The sequence below is a fragment of the Polypterus senegalus genome, chromosome 12, assembly GCF_016835505.1.
Source record: "Polypterus senegalus isolate Bchr_013 chromosome 12, ASM1683550v1, whole genome shotgun sequence".
NCBI classification, from domain to species: Eukaryota; Metazoa; Chordata; class Cladistia; order Polypteriformes; family Polypteridae; genus Polypterus; species Polypterus senegalus.
Genome location: NC_053165.1, coordinates 135733545 through 135753890, shown reverse-complemented (window position 1 = coordinate 135753890; position 20346 = coordinate 135733545). Strand labels below are relative to the sequence as shown.

Sequence of the window (20346 nt, the reverse complement as noted above, 5' to 3'; positions counted from 1 at the left end):
ATTTGATCATCGGTCTTCAGGCTTCACACATTTTATAGTTTATGCCTACATTTTGTAGCATTTATTACTAAAATATGAAAGTGTCTGTTTTAACACATAGATTACTGTAGAGACGGAACACACTTGAAATGAGTGTGTTCCAAATAACGATCTATTATTTCCACTCTAAAACTCCACTTCACCTCCAGATAATCAATCAAGGCATGAGCTGGGAGAAGTTCGTACATGTTCTAAGTTGGTCGGGGGATGGAATAGCTGGCTGCTTGCAGCTTGTGTTTATCAACACATTTAGATGAACAAAAGACACTGGTGGAGAGGTGAGAACGGTTTTAAGAAGTGATTTAAGGTGGGACGGATCTTTTCGTATGCTCTGGTAATTCTAGTGTTAATCATCCATCTTTTGTGCTACGATTTTAACATTAACAGGACTGCATATGAGGTTTAGGTGAACTTTTTGTTAGTTACCAAAGAACACGCTCAATATCAAGCAAAAGAAAAGTTTGATCTCTAGTACAAGAGATGGACGCCATCCATTTTAACTACAATATGTGCTAAAAGTTCTTCCTAAGCTATTCTTTATCATAAAAGAGCTTAATCGCTAAAGATGAATTTGGGCTGGTCCCTATTTTGCCAGCAAAAACAGCATTACAAAGTAATCAAAGAGAAAACGAAGCAAAGACCACTTTGCACTTCCTCTAATGCATAGAGCAAACCCAGACGAAGTTGCTTGTGCATGCTCAAACATGTTGGCCATATTCATTAATTTTTTCTTGCTATGCTGCATTTAGCTCCTAGATGTTAGAAGATATCGTGTTACTGCCCATGATATAAATTCAGGCATTGTTAGTCTATACATGTTTCCCAAATTAAATTACTAAATGTATTAAAGTTTGCTTTAGAATAGTTTTTAGGTATTTCCACTACATTGTACTTATTTAGTAACCAGTAACGGCGCACTGCACGATAACGTGACTTGAGCATTCCTAGTTTTTCATTCTCTTTCTCTGTCTCTGTTTAACATTCATTTGCTCAGAGATTGATGCATTTGCTGCTTCCTGAGCACCTCTTCTTTTCTCCACCCTAGTGGACCGCTTCTTCTCTTATTTCATCGGCATCTTTTCGCATTATAACTAATTAAGTCAGCGTTTGTGTTGCAATTACTTAGTACATTCTCCTTAATTTTTCGTTTAAGCTGGCACTTAAGTCGTCAGTCTGCCTCAAGAATGATTTAAGATATGAAGAGGTAGGGGAAGTGATGGCGAAGGTGGTAGGGATGAGAATGGGGCCTATATGCATGCGCCACGTGGCCGCCCTGCTGGCTGCTGCCGAGAGTTGATTCTACAATAAAATAAGATAAAAATAGGAATAACCTTGGAGGTCAGCCATCACCCTGAAATCGGATAGTAGACGTCATGTAGTATATGTGTACCAAGTTTCAGGTCAATAGGTCAAACGGCTTGCGAGCTATAGGTGATTTAAAATCCTGGACAGACAAAGGGACAGCCACGGTAGCGTATTATATAAGAATCTACAAAACAAAGCAAACTTTTTAAGCCAACTAGTCCCTTTTGATATTTCTTAACTGTACTCTGTACAACTAGATGTATTTATTGAATTTTGAAAATAAAATGGTTTATTTGGAAAGAATAATTTATCAGCAAACAGTAAATCCTGTGCAAGGGATGCTTGGTGCTTTATTTTATATTCATATGTTAAGAGCTTTCTATTTTGTTTTTCTGTTTATAGCCTTTGCAGTCACCAGCATCAGCTCCAGCCAGTCAGCCCAGTCTCTCAGTCCCTGCATATGCCTCTCCACGCTCTCCTCCTGTGCAGCCACATACGCCTGTTACTGGCACACCAACTTGTGTCACTCCGCTGCAAAACAACCAGCCAGTAGAGTTCAATCATGCCATTAATTATGTCAATAAAATAAAGAATCGTTTCCAGGGTCAACCTGACATTTACAAGGCATTCCTGGAAATACTGCACACCTACCAGGTAAGGTTGTATGTTATGTGGAGGTTATAATGTTTTGTAAATCAGAAAATGCATTCTAGTAGGTGATGTAAAAAATTTTATTTTTATTTGGAAACACCTTTTTCTTTATGATAAATCTTTTAAGATTAGTGGAGTTATTTATGTTATACTTTATTAATTAAGCTAACTTTGCGTGTTAAAAGGACTGCAAAAGATAAATAGCACAAAAAAGCTAAAGTGCAATTAATTGTTTACGTGTAATTCATATGTGGGTAAACAAATCAATCACATAATATATGATTTTATGTCTTTGCATTATTCTTTAATTCATTTAGATATTCTCAAGGAGAATTACATCACTCACGAACAATATATTTCCAGTGACTCTGCCGAGAAATTCCTTGCAAAGCTCAAATCTATTCTCTTCTCAGGCACAAAATCAAACTGTATTTCACTAACTTTCACCTGATACTTTACTCTTGTATCTAGCATTTTCTAAACCACCTTCATTACCTTCTTCAAAACCTTGAATGCTTGACATGACCCACACTCCAATGAGTCAGAAACATTAGAAGAATATTACTATGTAAACCCCTATGAAGAAAGGTTGTTAGATGGACACAATGGAAGTGAGTAAGAGAGTTTAAAGAAGAAAATTTTTCTGCTTAGGCACGTTTTAACACCTACGTTCCAGAAAGTTTAAAACATTTGTTCTAAAAAAATTATATAATAGTGTGTGTTATTAGTGTAATTTTATTTCTGAAATATATTAATAATAGTAGCTTATGAAAAAAAGGGATTTTATTTCTTTGCAATCAGTGTATCTTTATTTAAAAAGAAACATTTAACCACGTTAATAAATAAATATTTTTCATTTCAACCCATATTTAACACTGTTATTAATAAGAGAAACAGAGCTCAACAGGGTTTTCACTGCATTTTAGAGTACTGGAGATTAAACTGAAATAATCTTAGATCTTCAGCACTGGTAAAATGAGTATGCAGGAAAAATTGCAAATGTGATTATTCTAGTTTTTATCATTTGTATGCATTCTCTTCAAACAGATTTTATGATACTACACTTCAGTCTCACCAAAGCATGCATCATAAAACATAGTGGCAGATAAACTTACAACATCTTCCTCTTCTTGTTCTTGTTCTTCTGCTTCTTCTTCTTCTGTCTGCTCTCGTTAGGGGTTGCCACAGTGGATCTTCTTCCATTTCTTTCTGTCCTCTGCATTTTGTTCTGTTACACCCATCACATGCATTTCCTCTCTCACCACATCCATAAATAGTAATAAAAAAATTAAAAATTTTGTTTCATTTTAATGTGTCATTGCTGGACTACTCTTCATCATAATCTGTTTTTTTTTTTTTTTGGGAAAGACATTACAATACCATCAATTTTAAGTGAATCTGTTGTAACAAAAATTTGTTCTGACTTTGTTTGTATTGATCACTGTTGTGATATTTTAGCTTAGGTTTGCCTTTGAACAGTCTTTTTATTTTTTTACAGAAGGAACAACGAAATGCAAAGGAAGCTGGAGGAAACTATACTCCAGCCCTTACAGAACAAGAGGTTTATGCACAAGTGGCTCGTCTTTTTAAAAATCAGGAAGACCTCCTCTCAGAGTTTGGCCAGTTCTTGCCTGATGCTAACAGTTCTGTAGTAAGTACAGGCAGTCCCCGGGTTACGTACAAGATAGGGACTGTAGGTTTGTACTTAAATTGAATTTGTATATAAGTCGGAACAGGTACATTATTTTAATAAATTATATTGTTGACCGACTGTAACCAAGTGCCCTGCCAATGAATGATGGAGTTTCACATCTCTCTGACCTTTTTATTATTTCTGCTTTATTTTCAATGGTGATGGTTTTTCTCTTCTTTACTGTATCACCAGCACTTGCATCAGATTTGTGTTTCAGTGTCATTCTTGAAGGGTGAAGACAAAAGGTTAAGATGAGCTCTTCTGCACAGCACTGTACACGCTATCACAGCAGGAAGGTACCTGTCGTCAGCAAGTCTGATGTACTGACAAGAGACAACTTCCTGCTATGTACGTAACAGTACAAGCAGGCTTGCTATTGAGAATGAATGGGGGCAGTTCACCACCCACCCACCACACAGTCGCCTCCACTACAGGCAGCATCCGCCCACCGAGAAAGAACATGGTGCAGCCAAAGGCGGGTAGTTAATCGCCCACCACTGCCCCCATTCAACAGGCAGCCACCCGAGGCACACTACAGTGCTACCCCCCACCGCCGCCCCATTCACACTCAATGGCCTTCGTTCAGCAACAACCAGGTCACCGCTTGCACCATCACCATCACATGACTGTCCCATTTGTTCTCGGTGGGCGGGCAGTGAAACGCCCCGCTCCATCCAGCATGTGTCCAGTCAGGAGCGGTAGCTGCGGCGCCCGAGGAACACTACACTACACTGCGTGAGCAGCAAAATCGCCACCCTCCAGCCACTGCTTGTAGCGTCCCCAGGCCAAAGATGACGTAGTGTCAGTTACTGAGTCGCATGCATCGCAGCTGCGGCCCCGTTTGTAAGTCGTAGGTCGGATGTCCGTAACTTGGTGACTACCTGTATAATACATTGAGCTTCCTTCACAGATTTCAGTACAGTTGATTTTAGTGTTGACAGTTTTTGACATATTTTGATAATTCAATTGAATTAAAACATTGCTTTTCAATAAATCTTAGCATAGCTATATCATTTACTTAGGAAATGGTTCATCTTGTGGTAGGTGCGGCAACTTGCTGTATCAGTGCATGCTCCAAAACTCCTCCTTCTCCATGTACAGGGATGTCAGCTATACTTCATTGTAGACATGATCATTTTAAATAGTTTAATACTTTTACCATTTTTTTTTTTTTTTTTTTAAAAAGCTGAATACTATGTAAAGAACAATAAGGAAAAAAAATACATTTGGGATGTAGAGAGATCTCATTGGAGTTTATTTTTTAGTCAATAAATCTCCTTTGTTCTATTTTCTCTTGAATTGTAAGCATACTATGACACACTTTTTATGCATAGCATTGCATTGGGTATCAAAAACACTTTTTGTATTCATTCCTTATTACTGTGTGAAATACTGGTTTTTGCTTCTGTGTTTTAATCATGTACTTTAAATTGGCTTTTATATGCAAGAGTGGGTGTATTCTTGTTAGTTTTCACCGTGTTAAAGGCTGGCTTCTATCTTGTGTTCTTTGCTGCTTGTATAGCCCCAGGTCTACATTTACAGGTTTTACACAGTTGTTATAGATTTATATTATAGTTCTTACTACGAATTTTACTGTAAATGTTTAGTACAATTTTTAGTAATGTGCTCCATTTTGGCTTGCAAAAGATTTAAACATAAGCATCTAATGAAATGTAGTGCTTGTAAGAGCTTCATGCATTTTTGAAAATGTATATTTAATAAGCGTACTACTGCTGATAAATATATGTTTTTCTTTCTGTAGCTTTTAAGCAAGACCACTGCAGAGAAGGCAGAGTCAGTACGGAATGATCATGGCGGCACTGTCAAAAAACCACAGCTGAACAATAATAAACAGAGACCAAACCAGAATGGCTGCCAGATTCGACGGCACCCAGGAACAGGGGCCACTCCCCCAGTTAAGGTAGTGGGTACATTTTCTAAATTAGAAAAAAGTTCTTATTTTCTGTTTTTGTTTAAATCACCATCTTTTGCTTAATTGAAACTTAACCTTTCTGAGAACACAATTCTATCAATATCAAGATAATAATTTATGATTTTGTCTTTAATTTTTGCTATTTTATGTTTCACTTGGTGTATACACACGACACGCACACAACGCATACTTTACATGTTGTAATGGCTTACACAGTAATGATTTCTAATAGTAACCAATGACCAAAGCCTCCAGTCCTCAGAAACTTAAAAAGTTTAAATAAATTATGTAACACTAAATGAAAGGGGTCTATAATATGACAAAAGTAACATGTTCACTTTTGACCTTTTTTAACAAAACACTAGTAAACTTTTATTTTATAAGTCAAACATTTTAAGACCATTTGTATTTTCCTGTACTAAAACAATAAAATGAATTTAGGAAGATGAATTTAATAAGTAAATATGGAATACAGGTTGAGTTTCCCTAAACCAAAATATTTAAAACTGAAATGCTGTAAAATCTGAGATTTCAGATTAGGAATACACAACTTGTCCTTTAAATACTATTCTTATGAACATAAATATGTAATACTTAAAATTACAAAGATAAATGTATAAGAATTCAAAAATTCAAGAGCTCATCTAACAAAATAGCTATTTAGTGTACAAATTGAGTATTTCTCATATAAAGTTGTACTTTAGGATACAGATTACAGGTCGGAAAGACAAGCTTGTAAACAGTGTTTGCTTTGAGTGGACATCTGTGACAAGTTACAATATTGCCACAAGTACTGAATATCCTCTCAGAAGATATTTCTTGGCCACATTGGCACTCTATTATTTGAATTTCTTGTTTTGGTGCATATTCTTGCACTTTCTTCATATATGTATACAGTAGATGTTTCACATGATGGAGTGATGGAAGAGTTTGCTTGTATTACTGCATCTAAAACTGTCACTTGGCATACTTTGTAGATAATGGCCAAGCTTATTGATCCAACTCACCATCTCTTATCCCCATCAAACCATTTTTAAACATTTAATGGTACCCTTCCCAATTTTTCCTCATATTTGTGTTTGGAGATAGCAACTTCAAACACATGATTTTGTTTACACAGAAAAGGGAAAAATACACCTTTGTGCTTTTGTTCTCTGCAATGGTCTAAGATATATTATAAACCAGATACCAGAAACACTGAGGCAATAGAAAAATATTTCCAGACTTTTTTTTTTGCTGATGATGATGGCAGTGCAATATATGTAAACATAAAAATCTAATCTGTACCTTTATAGCCACATCTATGGTATAGTGTGGTACATACTTCTTTTGGTATATGACCTACACCTGATACAGTGCCTACCCCTACTCTTCACTCAATTTGTGGTTATAATGCCATGGCAAGTTCTATACATTATTTTTAACTTGTGACTCATTTCTATTTGCATGCACATATTTACATGCATTGGAGAGGTCAAGATCTGAAAGTTCCTATGAAATTAAACAAGTGTTAAAATAGCAGCCATAACTGCTGCCATTGACTTTGAATATGATTAATACATTGTCTTAGTTCTTACAATTACAGTGTGAATGCTACTGTCATTTGCATCACACACAGAACAATGCAAAAACTGAGCTTTGGTGTGCTAAAAAATCTTCAACTAAAATTAGCAAGCACCCTTAAACATAAATAACATCAAAACCAACCTTTTTTCAGAAATAGGAAAAAAAAAATGCTTGTATATTAGTAAAATTTAGTAGAAATTAGATTGAGTACATTATCATCATTATCTTTATATAAACATTTTTGTTTATATTTAATTTTATTTTTGAAAACTATAACATTACAATGACTTGCTACTCAATTAAACAAATAATAATAGCAAGTTTCAACCTATACTTAAGATGTATTTAATTTAATAGAATAATTTACAATAATGTACTTGGGTTCTGTGTGGCTCATTAATTCAATTTGTTGGTGATTATAACTGGCCTCTTATAGAATAACAAGTTTATATTGTTTTGGTCAATACAATAATTTTCAGTGCTCCAAATATAAAGTATTAGAGCATATACACTATATGGACAAAAGTGTTGGGACGCCTGACCATTACGCCAGCAGGGACTTTAATGACATTGCACTCAAATACATACACTTTAATATGGAGTTGGTCCCCTTTGCAGCTATAACAGCTTCCACTCTTCTTGGAAGGCTTTCCACAAGATTTTGGGAGTGTTTCTGTAGGAATTTGTTCCCATTCATTCTGTAGAGAATTTATGAGATGAGGCACTGCTGTTAGATGAAAAGACCTGGCCCTCAATCTCTGTCCCAGTTCTTACCGAAGGTGTTTGATGGAGTTGAAGTCAGGACTCTGTGCAGGCCAGTGAAGTTCTTCCATAACAAACTCATCCAGCCATGTCTTTATTGATCTTACTTTGTGTACTGGGGCACAGTCATGCTGAAAGAGTAAAGGGCCTGCCCCAAACTGTTTCCACAAAGTTGGAAGCATAGCGTTGTCCAAAATGTGTTGGTGTGCTGAAGCATTAAGATTGCTCTTCACTGGAAATAAGGGGCCTAGCCCAGACCCTGAAAAACAGCCGCCACACCATTATCCCTCCTCCACAAAACTTCTCAGGTGGCATAGTGCAGTCATGCAGGTAGCTCTTCAGAATGACCCATTTTGTTTGACAGATGTTTATAAATGGAGATTGTGTGGCTAGGTGCTTGATTTTGTACACCTGTGGCAATGGGTCTGATTGAAACACCAGAATTCAATAATTAAAAGGTTTGTGCCAATACTTGTGTCCATATAGTGTATTACTGCATTGGATTTGTGTATTATTGCAATGGATTGTATTCATATGGCTAACTTTTTAACATTTATAACATTTGCCATGTTTTTCCTTTATCCAGAAAAAACCCAAACTGCTTGGCCTCAAAGAGCAGCCTTTGACAGAAGCAGGCAAACATGGAGCTGGCACTGAGTCACTTTTCTTTGAGAAGGTAATTGATGTTGATTACTATATACTTCAAAAGTGGTCAGTTGCTGTGTATTTCTTTTTTTCCATTAATGTCTTGTGTTGCAATATGGAGCCTTTATGTAGTTGTATTTTTCCAGAAATTAGCACAATACTTGTATAATATCAAACTAAAAATAAATAAATTACATGTAAAAATGATGTATTTACCTTCTTTGAATACTGTACATATTTTGTAGAGATGCCTTTTGGAAAAAAAAATTGCCGTCTTTTAGGAAAAGTATTTATTTGCTTTGCTTTTGAACGCTGATAGTTTTTCCATTTCTTTCTTTGTGATGGAATGGCACACACATGTAGATTTGGTTCATGTCTTGCCCCCCACTTCTTCCTGGATAGGTCTAGCACAATATGAATCACATGATCAGAAATTTTAGGTTTGACTGTTATTTTTTTTCCTTAACTGTTATTTTTTTTCTCAAAGCACTCTTTGTATGACTTGTAGTTTATGAAGAATACATAGTTTTATTATTTATTTCATTATTTAGTACTTTAAGCTAAGACAACCAGAATATTTTAGCAAAATTTTGTTTTTATTGTTTATCAAAACCTTTTTTTAAACATGCATTTTAATAATGCTAACAGTTTCTGTACAATGTAATATCTGTATCTGTACAGTGTAATATATTCTTCAGAATGAATACAAAACTATGTATTATTCTTTATGAATCAATTAAATAAATCATCCTGAAATTACCAACTCAAATAATCTAGAGTGTATTTATATTTAAATATTGATTTTCATGCTTATAACAGTAAAGTAGCACAGCCCTATTGTAGTGCAGCTTTGTAATGTTATTCAATTAGTAATTGGTAAATTACAAAGTTCAGGAATAAAACTCCTTATGTTTTTCTGGACATGCTATCTCTTGAAATGCATGTAAGCAGGAAAACAATTTCACAAAATTTTTTTAAGTCTGGCAAAAAAAAAACTAAATTGATTGATGTTATTTAACCCAAGCAGTACTTTTTGTAGCTTAGTTTCACTGTAAATTAAAAAAAAAAGAAAAATCTCTGCCTAAACAGTATACTGTGCATATTCCTCAAGACATGCTTAAATAAATGAAAGTTAGAATTAATGCATTTTAGACAGGCCCTTATTTCATTTTAGTAAATACTGTTTGATTTCTTAGAAACAAAGTCCACAAATTTATGTACATCTTGTATATAGAATGTGTTTGTACTTGAGGCATTTTATGATATTCTAACTCCTATGGATTAGTGTCACTTAGTATACCAGAAATTAAAACTAACGGTGCTACTAAATTTTTAAAACAGTACTATAATAGCATTATGGGAATTCGGTAATCTTACTACATGAAAATGTCTCTGAAATTGCTTTGCGCTGCCTTTATTGAAAAGTAAGTGCTGTATCTTTAGGAAAGGCATGGACAGCATGGAGTAGATGTGTTGATTTTGCTACGGGCAGTACTGCGTCTTTGTGATTAACAGAAAACCAAATCACACTAGCTGAGCTTTGTTGTATACTCATCAATTTACTTTGCAAAAAAAAGAGATGGAAGCAGTTGATGACACTAGCGATACCCCAACATGTTGATGAACAGGGCAGGTGAAGAAGTGAGATATGGCAATACTTGATCTATAAGACAAATGAAACAGGTGAACCTGAAGATATTACAACACTTATTTTTAGACTGTTTTGTCTTGCTTAAAGAGACAACATAATTAATTTTTCAAAGTACTTATCCCAGGCTCATACCCATATTTTACATCCGTCCTGAGCTCAATCGGTGTGAGGTGATTTTTAAAGTAAAAGCAAGAAAAGCTATGGTTAATGTATTTCAAGGGGTTAACAAGTGCATCATTTTCACGCAGCACACATTCACAAAAACCACTTACTAAAGCTTGTTTGATTCACAGACACAAACTAGTTCAAGCGTAATCATTGTGATAATGTGATGCAAAGTACTGTACTAAAAAGTGTTAATCTATAAAGTAGTCTATGCATTCTGTACACAATTTGAATTAATGTGCATTTCACTAGTGATATTTTGTTGAGGAAAAACTTCAATTTTGCATTTATTTTGTGAAAAATTCCAAGTTTATCCATTATTTGTTTTGGTATCATTTTAGTATTGGTACTGAGGTGTGAAAGCTGGTATAAATATCTAAATTTTAGTATAGATCCAACTTTCTTGTGGACCCACTACTTTTTGCATTACTTATGACAGTCAACCCACATCTTCAAGTGACATATTCTAAACTTGTTTGACCATCTTCCAAACCAAGGATTTTTTTTTTTTAGTTTGGGGAGTTATAAACTACAGTAGGCAGAAGAAACATAAGTTATTCTTTGTTTATAACGGATATGTTAAATTGAATCTTATGATGGGAGATGCTTATAGATTATAAACAAGAAAATATTTTAAGTGTTTGTGGGTAGTTTTGGATTTTGAATGTGGTATAGCATATCAGTGTAGGAGGAAGTTTGACTGTAGCTTCAAGCTTACAAGCAATACTGAACTATTTTTATGAAAATAAATACAGGACAGAGTTACCAGTAAATACTGGCAACACATAAAATACAGCAAACCTTATCTCTAACTTTTTATTAAAGTGCACTTCTGGTACATTATTATATCAAACTAAATTAAATACACTAAATTTGAACGAGTTGCTTTATGGCTTAATCTTGCAGGTTAGGAAAGCTCTACGCAGCACAGAGGCATATGAGAATTTCCTGAGGTGTCTGGTTATTTTCAACCAGGAGGTGATTTCTCGCTCAGAACTGGTACATTTGGCATCACCTTTTTTAGGGTAAGTCTTGTAAGTTAGAATATGGGTTGTGAATTTACTTTTCATTACAAGAAGCATCCATGAAAATCTTTGTTTACATTTTATTATTCAATGATTCTGTGTTGTTTATTGCACTACTAGTTTATTAAACTAAATCAATTGTTTATTTGGAAAATATTATGTGCAAATCATTTTATAAATAACTGACAAGTGATTATCTTGTTTTTATTTATAGGAAATTTCCAGAATTGTTTACGTGGTTTAAAAATTTCCTGGGCTACAAAGAGTCTTCACACATTGAGAGTTTCCCCAAAGAAAGGGGCACTGAGGGCATCGCCATGGAGATTGATTATGCTTCTTGTAAACGACTTGGTTCAAGCTACAGAGCACTACCTAAGAGCTACCAACAACCTAAGTGTACTGGCAGGACTCCGTTATGTAAAGAGGTGACATCAGTACACAACAATTCAGAAAGATTGGTTTTTTTGTTTTTTTTTAATTAAGTTTGGGAGTCTCAGTGTTTTTGTGTAATTGAAAACAGAAATTACTTTGAGTGTATGCTTAATACTTAATACAATAATGTTTGTGCTAGGGGCAAAGACACTGAAGCAGGGGTCACCAACCTTTTTGAAACTGAGCTACTTCAAGGGTACGGAGTAATACGAAGGGCTAGTTGTTTGATACAGACTTCCTGAATAACATAAATGTGCACGGTTCACTTTTAAAGATAATAATAACAATAATAATTTAATATTCATATATCATGTCCCGTTTGTACTAATCGCTACCTTTGTAGCATTTTTGAACAAATCATGAACTCTCTCCAATGTACAAATGAACTCTCTCCAATGTACAAATTATATGTTATATAAGATTTTAAAAGCAGCAATTCTTTCACATTTTTAAATGAATCCTATCACATTTGTACTAATCACCAAATCTGTAGCATTTTAAACAAATCTTATCTGTTACACTTTTTGAACAAATTATTTTTCACATTTTTGCACAATATTTGAGTTTAAAGTTGCCATGGTGTTTCAGTGAAAACATCTGTTATCTCTTTCTTTGTCTTTAAATGTCTGTTAGTGGGAAGCCTGGCACTGCCTGCTGTTCACCAGTGTACTGTAATCTGTGGTGTAATTTGACACTGCACCTCTGAGTGAGGCTTGTGGATGTGCATCAGTAAGGCGTGTTCTGTGTTTGTTTTTGATAAAGTTCATATCCGAAAAAGCTGATTCCCAGGGTTAGGTTGAACCAAAAAAGGCAGGCAACTTTCATAGCTGCTGTGCAAACACCTTTGTACTTTTCTGTGTCCACAAGACACCATAGGCTTGGTCCACCCTGATGGACTTTGAGGTGGACCTGACGATTGTGTTGTTTCCTCTGTTGTTACCTGAAGGGAAACACTTTTTGATTTTAATTTCTCCTTGTTCTTTAGATGGGTTTTAGATTTGAGGTGGTCATTGCAAGTATCTTTTTGTTTCCAGTCTATAGTATGCTGGCAAAAGTTGCAGAAAAGTTGTTGTCCAGTTTTGTAAAAGACGCCGGGATATAGATAGATCGATAGATAGATGCTTTATTAATCCCATGGGGAAATTCACAGATTGTTGTGCCCTCCATTTTGCAGTTAACATCGTGTGTCTTTTTTCTATGCAGTTAGAGTATCTGATCCTGCTTGCTTTGACATTTCTGTCTCTTGCAGCTGGTTAATTCGCATGCCTTCAACAAGAAAATATACAGGAAACATGCACACAAACAGACAGAGGCACTAAAGGATTTCTATTAAGAATTGCATCCACTTGAAAACCAACAAACTAGAAAACAGTTTCAAAATGATAGATTTACAAATTATTCGGTCGTTTAATTTATTGGGATGTTTTGCAACAGTCACACCCTCAGGCTCTAAATTCCATTTCCGTTTTTAAATCTAAAATCTGTCTTTATGCTTTAATTCCATGATTCTGTCTGTGATTTTCCACAGTACGGAAATCATATGGCCCTAAAAATAGTAAGTTTTCTTTCACTTTTCTGCAGTGTTTTTCTTCATTTTTAAGGGGTAACACTGAGAGTAAGCTCCCCATCGTAGCTGCGCCTGTTTGCTTGTGTCAGCAAAGAGTGAGATGGAGGTTTGTCCTGCGCACAATATTGAACTTTGACCTCAGGCTACAAAATCTACATCAATGCAAGTTTTATTGATTCAAAAAGAACAACAACACAATTAAATAAATATAATTTTTAGACAGAGCTCCATGGCGTCTAGTGCTATTTTTAGAACATGCCCTTGCAGGCAACCAGATGCCCGCAGACAACATGTTGGCTGCCTCATCACTAAACTTTATTTTATCTACTGACTTTGTAAAGCTAATAACAACTTTTTAAGATTGCATTGTCATTTATGGCATGCATAAATGCATTATTGATGTTATCATTGTTTGCAATTTCTGTTACACTTCCATGTATCTACTGTATGTCTGGTGAGAATGCCACTAGCAATCAAAAAGGAACATTGTTAAAATGCAAGTCCGGAAGACGCAAGGGCAAGTTGTTTAATTTGTTTATGATCATTTGTGAGCCTATTTGCCACCAGGAATCATGTGTGATACGTTTACATACCAGCTTATAAATACGGATACATGACAGTGATTGCTAGTTTGAATATTGTATTTTTTCTTCCCCTCATACACATACTGCTTTTGTAAGAATCCACTTAGACTCTGTGCCCAGTTGTGCCTTTTAGAGGTGAAAATAAGAATGTAGTTCAAAACAGGACAGAATTTTATAGGAGAAGCTGAGAGCTGGGTAAAACTTTGCTGAAAGTGGCCTAGGAATGGGATCAAAAAATTAGTACCATGCAGACCTCTAATCTCTGATCCTTGCTAATAATTATCGTCTTTTCTTTAATTCAAGTCCAATATTTGGATTGTTTTCATTTGCATGTAATGTGTATTTGAAGAGTGTACAATTTTTCCAAAATCCTTTAACTACTGGATACAAAAGTTCGGATTTAAATATTGACAGAAGCTTTTTTATTCAGTGTTTCCAGGTGCTTTTTATAATAACATTTGCCTTTAATTTTTATTCTGTTAGGTTTTGAATGACACTTGGGTGTCTTTTCCTTCATGGTCAGAAGATTCAACTTTTGTAAGTTCAAAAAAGACCCAGTATGAAGAGCACATTTACAGGTGTGAAGATGAAAGGTTTGAGGTATGTATAAAATATCATTTGATATTATTTAAAGTAATTTTATTTTGAAATGTACCCACAAAGCTTGTACTGCTATTTATTGTCATACTGTTCATTGGGAAATATCATGGATATAACCTTAAATCTATTCCTCTACTATTTCATTCACTAAAAAAAAAAAAAATCCATAAACCACTTTTTATTCAACATACTATACCTGTGGGTTTTTTTTTGTTTTTTTTAGAGAAAAAACATTTTGTATAGTTTTTCGTTTAGAATAAATGCATTCATAAAATACCTCGGATCACTTTATTTTATACTTTTAGTTGATTGTTAATTTAGCACATCACACTGAACGATCTAAAGCTTTTTCATACTTATTGCAGTGCTTCAAGTATCTTATGCCTAATGAAATTTAAGTTATAACAATAAGCCAATTGTCATTTGTGTTTTTTTTCCTTCTGAATTTAAAGACCTTGGTAGCCTTTAGAACAGTGCATAGCTTTTATAATAACTTAGTGGGGAATTTTACTTAATAAACTGAAGGTTTGTGCATCTAAGCCGTTAGTATTTACACTGTTTCTACCCTTATGGTCCATAATATTATGCACTTGAAACACATCATCACAGTAATATACAACCTTCACTCAATTTTATGCATTCTTTACTTTTCAGCTGGATGTTGTTTTAGAAACAAACCTTGCAACAGTACGTGTTTTGGAGGCAGTGCAGAAAAAGCTATCTCGTATGTCTGCAGAAGAACAAGCAAAATTTCGATTAGACAACACACTTGGTGGTTCTTCAGAGGTCATTCACCGAAAAGCAATTCAGAGGATATATGGTGACAAGGCACCTGATATAATAGATGGGCTAAAGAAAAATCCAGCAGTTTCAGTTCCAATTGTTCTTAAAAGGTAACTTTCCATATTGATAAAGGAAGAGAGTAGTATTTGCAATATAATTTAGGAAAAAAGCAGTGGCTTTTTGGGCATTGTTTGTAAATTCACTTCTGTCATGTGTCTTATGGCACAACTGTTGGAAGTGGAATGGTTGTTTTCAATGTGGTGGTTGAATGTTTTCCCTGCATGTGTGTGGGTTTTTCTTCTACATCTGAAAAGGCAGTTACAGTATTTGGTGTTCTAAATTGGCCTTTTATGTCTGTAAGAGATTTTGAGTAATCTGTGCTCCAGGATACCAAAATCTGCATAAAATATTTAATTTGTATTACAAAGACTGCATTTAGACCTAAGAAAAGTATACAGTAGTTAATGTTACACTTGTCTGTTTTAGTATTGGCTGATGTGAGAAAGAAAAAAGTCCACCAAAACCACTGAAAATGACTCAAATACAGATAAATTGTCAGGTCAGTGTAGTTAGTCCTTACACAGCAGGTGTAGATGCTGACATGGAAGTTGAGAGATAAAAGGAATGGAAATGGGGCAAAAACTCTTTGGACAAGGTTGAGGAGAGTGAAAAACTCTTAATACTAGTACGTTTCTCAGAGTGTGGACAGCAGAACAATTAACAATTGTAAGATATCCAAGTGAGATAACAATTTAAGCATATAAGTATATGTGCAAACAGGAATGATTTCATGTATGTTTGTTTGATGATGTAATTCAGTGTTAACAGCGCTGCACTCAAATTTCTGTTGTCAGTGTTAACCCCATGCTATTTATGTATGTATGTGCTTGTATATATGTATGTATGTATATGTGTGTGCATATATATGTATGTGTGTATATATGTATGTATATGTGTGTATATGTGTATGTATGTATATGTTAAAATTAGAATATCATGACAAAGTTGATTTATTTCAGTAATTCCATTCAGAAAGTGAAACTTGTATATTAGATTCATTCATTACACACAGACTTGACATATTTCAAATGTTTATTTATTTTAATTTTGATGATTATAACTAACAACTAATGAAAGTCTCAAATTCAGTATCTCGGAAAATTAGAATATAATGCAAAAAAAAGATTTTTAGAAATGTTGGCCAACTGAAAGGTATGAACATGAAAAGTATGAGCATGTACAGCACTCAGTATTTAGTTGGGTCTCCTTTGGCCTGGATTACTGCAGCAATACGGCGTGGCATGGAGTCGATCAGTCTGTGGCACTGCTCAGGTGTTATGAGAGCCCATGTTGCTCTGATAGTGGCCTTCAGCTCTTCTGAATTGTTGGGTCTGGCATATTGCATCTTCCTCTTCACAATATCCCATTGATTTTCAGGCGAGTTTGCTGGCCAATCAAGAACAGGGATACCATGGTCCGTAAACAATATATATATATATATATTATATACACAACCCCAAATAAGAAAAAGTTGGAAAATATGAATAAAAAATTAAAGCAGTAATTTACAAATTTCCCTTAACTTTTATTTCATTGCAGACAGTATGAACACAAGATAATTCATGTTTTTTTTGGTCAACATCATTTGATTTGTAAATAAACATCCATTATTGCCATTCAGGTTTGCAACACATTTCAAAAAAATTTGGGATGGGGGCAATTCAGGGGTAGTAATGAGGTATAATAACTAAATAATGATGTGATTTGAAACTGGTGATGTTAACTGGTGATTGCAATCATAATTTGGTACAAAAGCAGCATCGAGGAAAGGCCTACTCCTTTAGGAGCAAAGATGGGCAGAGGATCACCAGTTTGCCACCAAGTACGGGCAAAAATCTTTGAAATGATGAAGAAAAACGTTTCCCAAAGACAGATAGGAAGAGATTTGGGCATTTCTCCCAGTACAATGCATAACAGTGAAAAGAATCAGGGAATCTGGAGAAATTACCGTGCGCAAAGGCCAAGGGCGCAAGCCTAAACTGAATGGCCGTGATCTCCGAGCCCTCAGACGGAACTGCATTAAAAACCATCATTCATCAATAAATGATATAACTGCGTGGGCTCAGGACTACTTCAGGAAGTCACTCTCAAGCACTACAGTACGTAGTTACATTAGGAAATGCCAGCTAAAACTAACTGTGCCAGAAGGAAGCCCTACATAAATAGTGTCCAGAAGCGCTGCCGACTTCTCTAGGCTTGGAGGCATCTGGGATGGTCCATTGTGCACTGGAAACGTGTATTGTGGTCAGACTAATCGGGTTTTTCACATCTTTTTTGGAAGAAATGGATGCTGTGTGCTGTGGACCAAAGAGGAAAAGGACCATCCAGACTGTTACCAGATACAAGTCCAAAAAGCCAGGGTCTGCCATGGTATGGGGTTGTGTCAGTGCCTTCGGCAAAGGTAACTTGCACTTCTGCGATGGCACCATCAATGCTGAGAAGTATATCTCAGTTTTGGAAGAACAAATGCTGTCTTCAAGACAACGTCTTTTCCAGGGACGCCCATGCTTATTTCAGCAAGACAATGCCAAACCAACAACAACAACAACGTTTATTTATATAGCACATTTTCATACAAACAGTAGCTCAAAGTGCTTTACATAATAAAGAATAGAAAAATAAAAGACACAATAAGAAAACAAAATAAATCAACATTAATTAACATCGAATAAGAGTAAGGTTCAATGGCCAGGGGACAGAAAAAAAAAACTCCAGACGGCTGGAGAAAAAATTAAATCTGTAGGGATTCCAGACCCCTCTGGGCATTCTACCTAACATAAATGAAACAGTCCTCTTTGGATTTAGGGTTCTCACGGAAGGGCTTGATGATGATGGTCACGTAGACTTCTGCCTTTTAATCCATTCATCATTGTTGGAGCATCATGAAGCTTTGAGTAGGTGGAGGTGGCGCAGGCCACCACCACAAAGAAACCGGAAAAAGAAACAGAAAAGAGAGTAGGGGTCAGTACGGATTTTAGAGCCACCATGAATAGTTATTATGATGAATTGAACATATTAGAGTATCAGGATTAAGTTAAATTGAAGTTATGAAAAGGCCATGTTAAAGTAATGTGTTTTCAGCAGTGTTTTAAAGTGCTCTACTGTATCAGCCTGGCGAATTCCTATTGGCAGGCTATTCCAGATTTTAGGTGCATAGCAGCAGAAGGCCGCCTCACCACTTCTTTTAAGTTTTGTTCTTGGAATTCTAAGGAGACACTCATTTGAGGATCTGAGGTTACGATTTGGAATATAAGGTGTCAGACATTCCGATATATAAGATGGGGCGAGATTATTTAAGGCTTTATAAACCATAAGCAGAATTTTAAAGTCAATCCTGAATGACACAGGTAACCAGTGTAGTGACATAAAACTGGAGAAATGTGTTCGATTTTCTTTTCCTAGTTAGGATTCTAGCAGCTGCATTCTGCACTAGTTGCAAACGATTTATGTCTTTTTTGGGTAGTCCTGAGAGGAGTGCGTTACAGTAATCTAGTCGACTGAAAACAAACGCTGAACTAATTTCTCAGCATCTTTCAGTGATATAAGAGGTCTAACTTTACTTATGTTTCTTAAGTGAAAAATGCTGTCCTAATGATCTGATTAATATGTGATTTAAAATTCAGATTACAGTCAACAATCACCCCTAAGCTTTTTACCTCCGTCTTGACTTTTAATCCTAATGTATCCAGTTTATTTCTAATAGCCTCATTGTATCCATTATTGCTGATCACTAAGATTTCAGTTTTCTTTATTTAACTTGAGAAAATTACTATTCATCCATTCTGAGATACAGTCAGACATTGTGTTAGTGAATCAATAGAATCGGGTCGTCAGGTGCTATTGATAAGTACAGCTGTGTGTCATCAGCATAGCTGTGGTAGCTCACGTTGTGCCCTGAGATAATCTGACCTAACGGAAGCATGTAGATTGAGAAAACAGCGACCCAGGATAGAGCCTTGTGGAACACCATATGGATATCATGTGTCTTCGAGTTGTAATTCCCACAACTAACAAAAAAATTTTCTCCCTGTCAGGTAGGATTCAAACCAATTTAAGACACTGCCAGAGAGGCCCACCCATTGACTAAGGCGATTTCTAAGAATATTGTGATCAATGGTGTCAAATGCAGCACTCAGATCTAAGAGGATGAGAACAGATAAATGGCCTCTGTCTGCATTCATCGCAAATCATTTACTACTTTAACGAGTGCAGTTTCTGTGCTGTGATTTGTTCTAAAACCCGACTGAAATTTATCAAGAATAGCATGTTTATTGAGGTGGTCATTTAACTGCATAATGACTGCCTTCTCCAGAACTTTACTTAAGAAAGGCAGGTTAGAGATGGGTCTAAAATTTTCAAGAGCGAGGGGTCAAGATTATGTTTCTTAAGTAGGGGTTTAACTACAGCAGTCTTAAGACAGTCTGGGAAGACCCCGTATCTAATGACGAATTTACTATGTCAGAACATTATCAATTAGCACGCCTGATACTTCTTTGAAAAACCTTGTTGGTATTGGGTCAAGGACAGGTGGAGGGTTTTAATTGAGAGATTATTTTTGTAAATCAGGTAAATCTATCCTAGTGAAAGAGTTTAATTTGTTTATAACAGGATGCTGGGGTTTAGGAGGATCCTTAGTGTTAGGGGGATATACTATGTTATTTCTAATATCATTAATTTTTGATTGAAAATACAGCGATAGCCTCACAGGTTTCACTGGAAGCACTTAGGAGGCATTCCTTTGAGTTACCTGGGTTTAGTAGGCGATCAATTGTAGAAAATAAGACTCTGGGATTACTAGCATTGTTATTTATAATCTTGAGAAATAGCAGCCTCTCAAGACGGACAGTGTTATTGTATTCTGTTATTTTGACTTTTAATATTTCAT

General features: G+C 35.4%; 1 protein-coding gene across 3 annotated transcripts in view; it reads left to right on the top strand.

Moving 5' to 3' along the window:
• Nucleotides 1–20346, top strand: part of sin3aa (SIN3 transcription regulator family member Aa) — a 100692-nt gene that overhangs the window by 56219 nt on the left and 24127 nt on the right. For 2 of the 3 annotated variants that reach the window (XM_039773556.1, XM_039773554.1), the window contains 8 exons: nt 1747–1998; nt 3494–3646; nt 5451–5612; nt 8536–8625; nt 11317–11435; nt 11650–11860; nt 14502–14618; nt 15273–15511. In XM_039773556.1, the coding sequence (XP_039629490.1) occupies nt 1747–1998; nt 3494–3646; nt 5451–5612; nt 8536–8625; nt 11317–11435; nt 11650–11860; nt 14502–14618; nt 15273–15511 (1343 nt within the window). The remainder of the gene's footprint in view (nt 1–1746; nt 1999–3493; nt 3647–5450; nt 5613–8535; nt 8626–11316; nt 11436–11649; nt 11861–14501; nt 14619–15272; nt 15512–20346) is intronic. The other variant, XM_039773557.1, reaches the window with a different exon arrangement.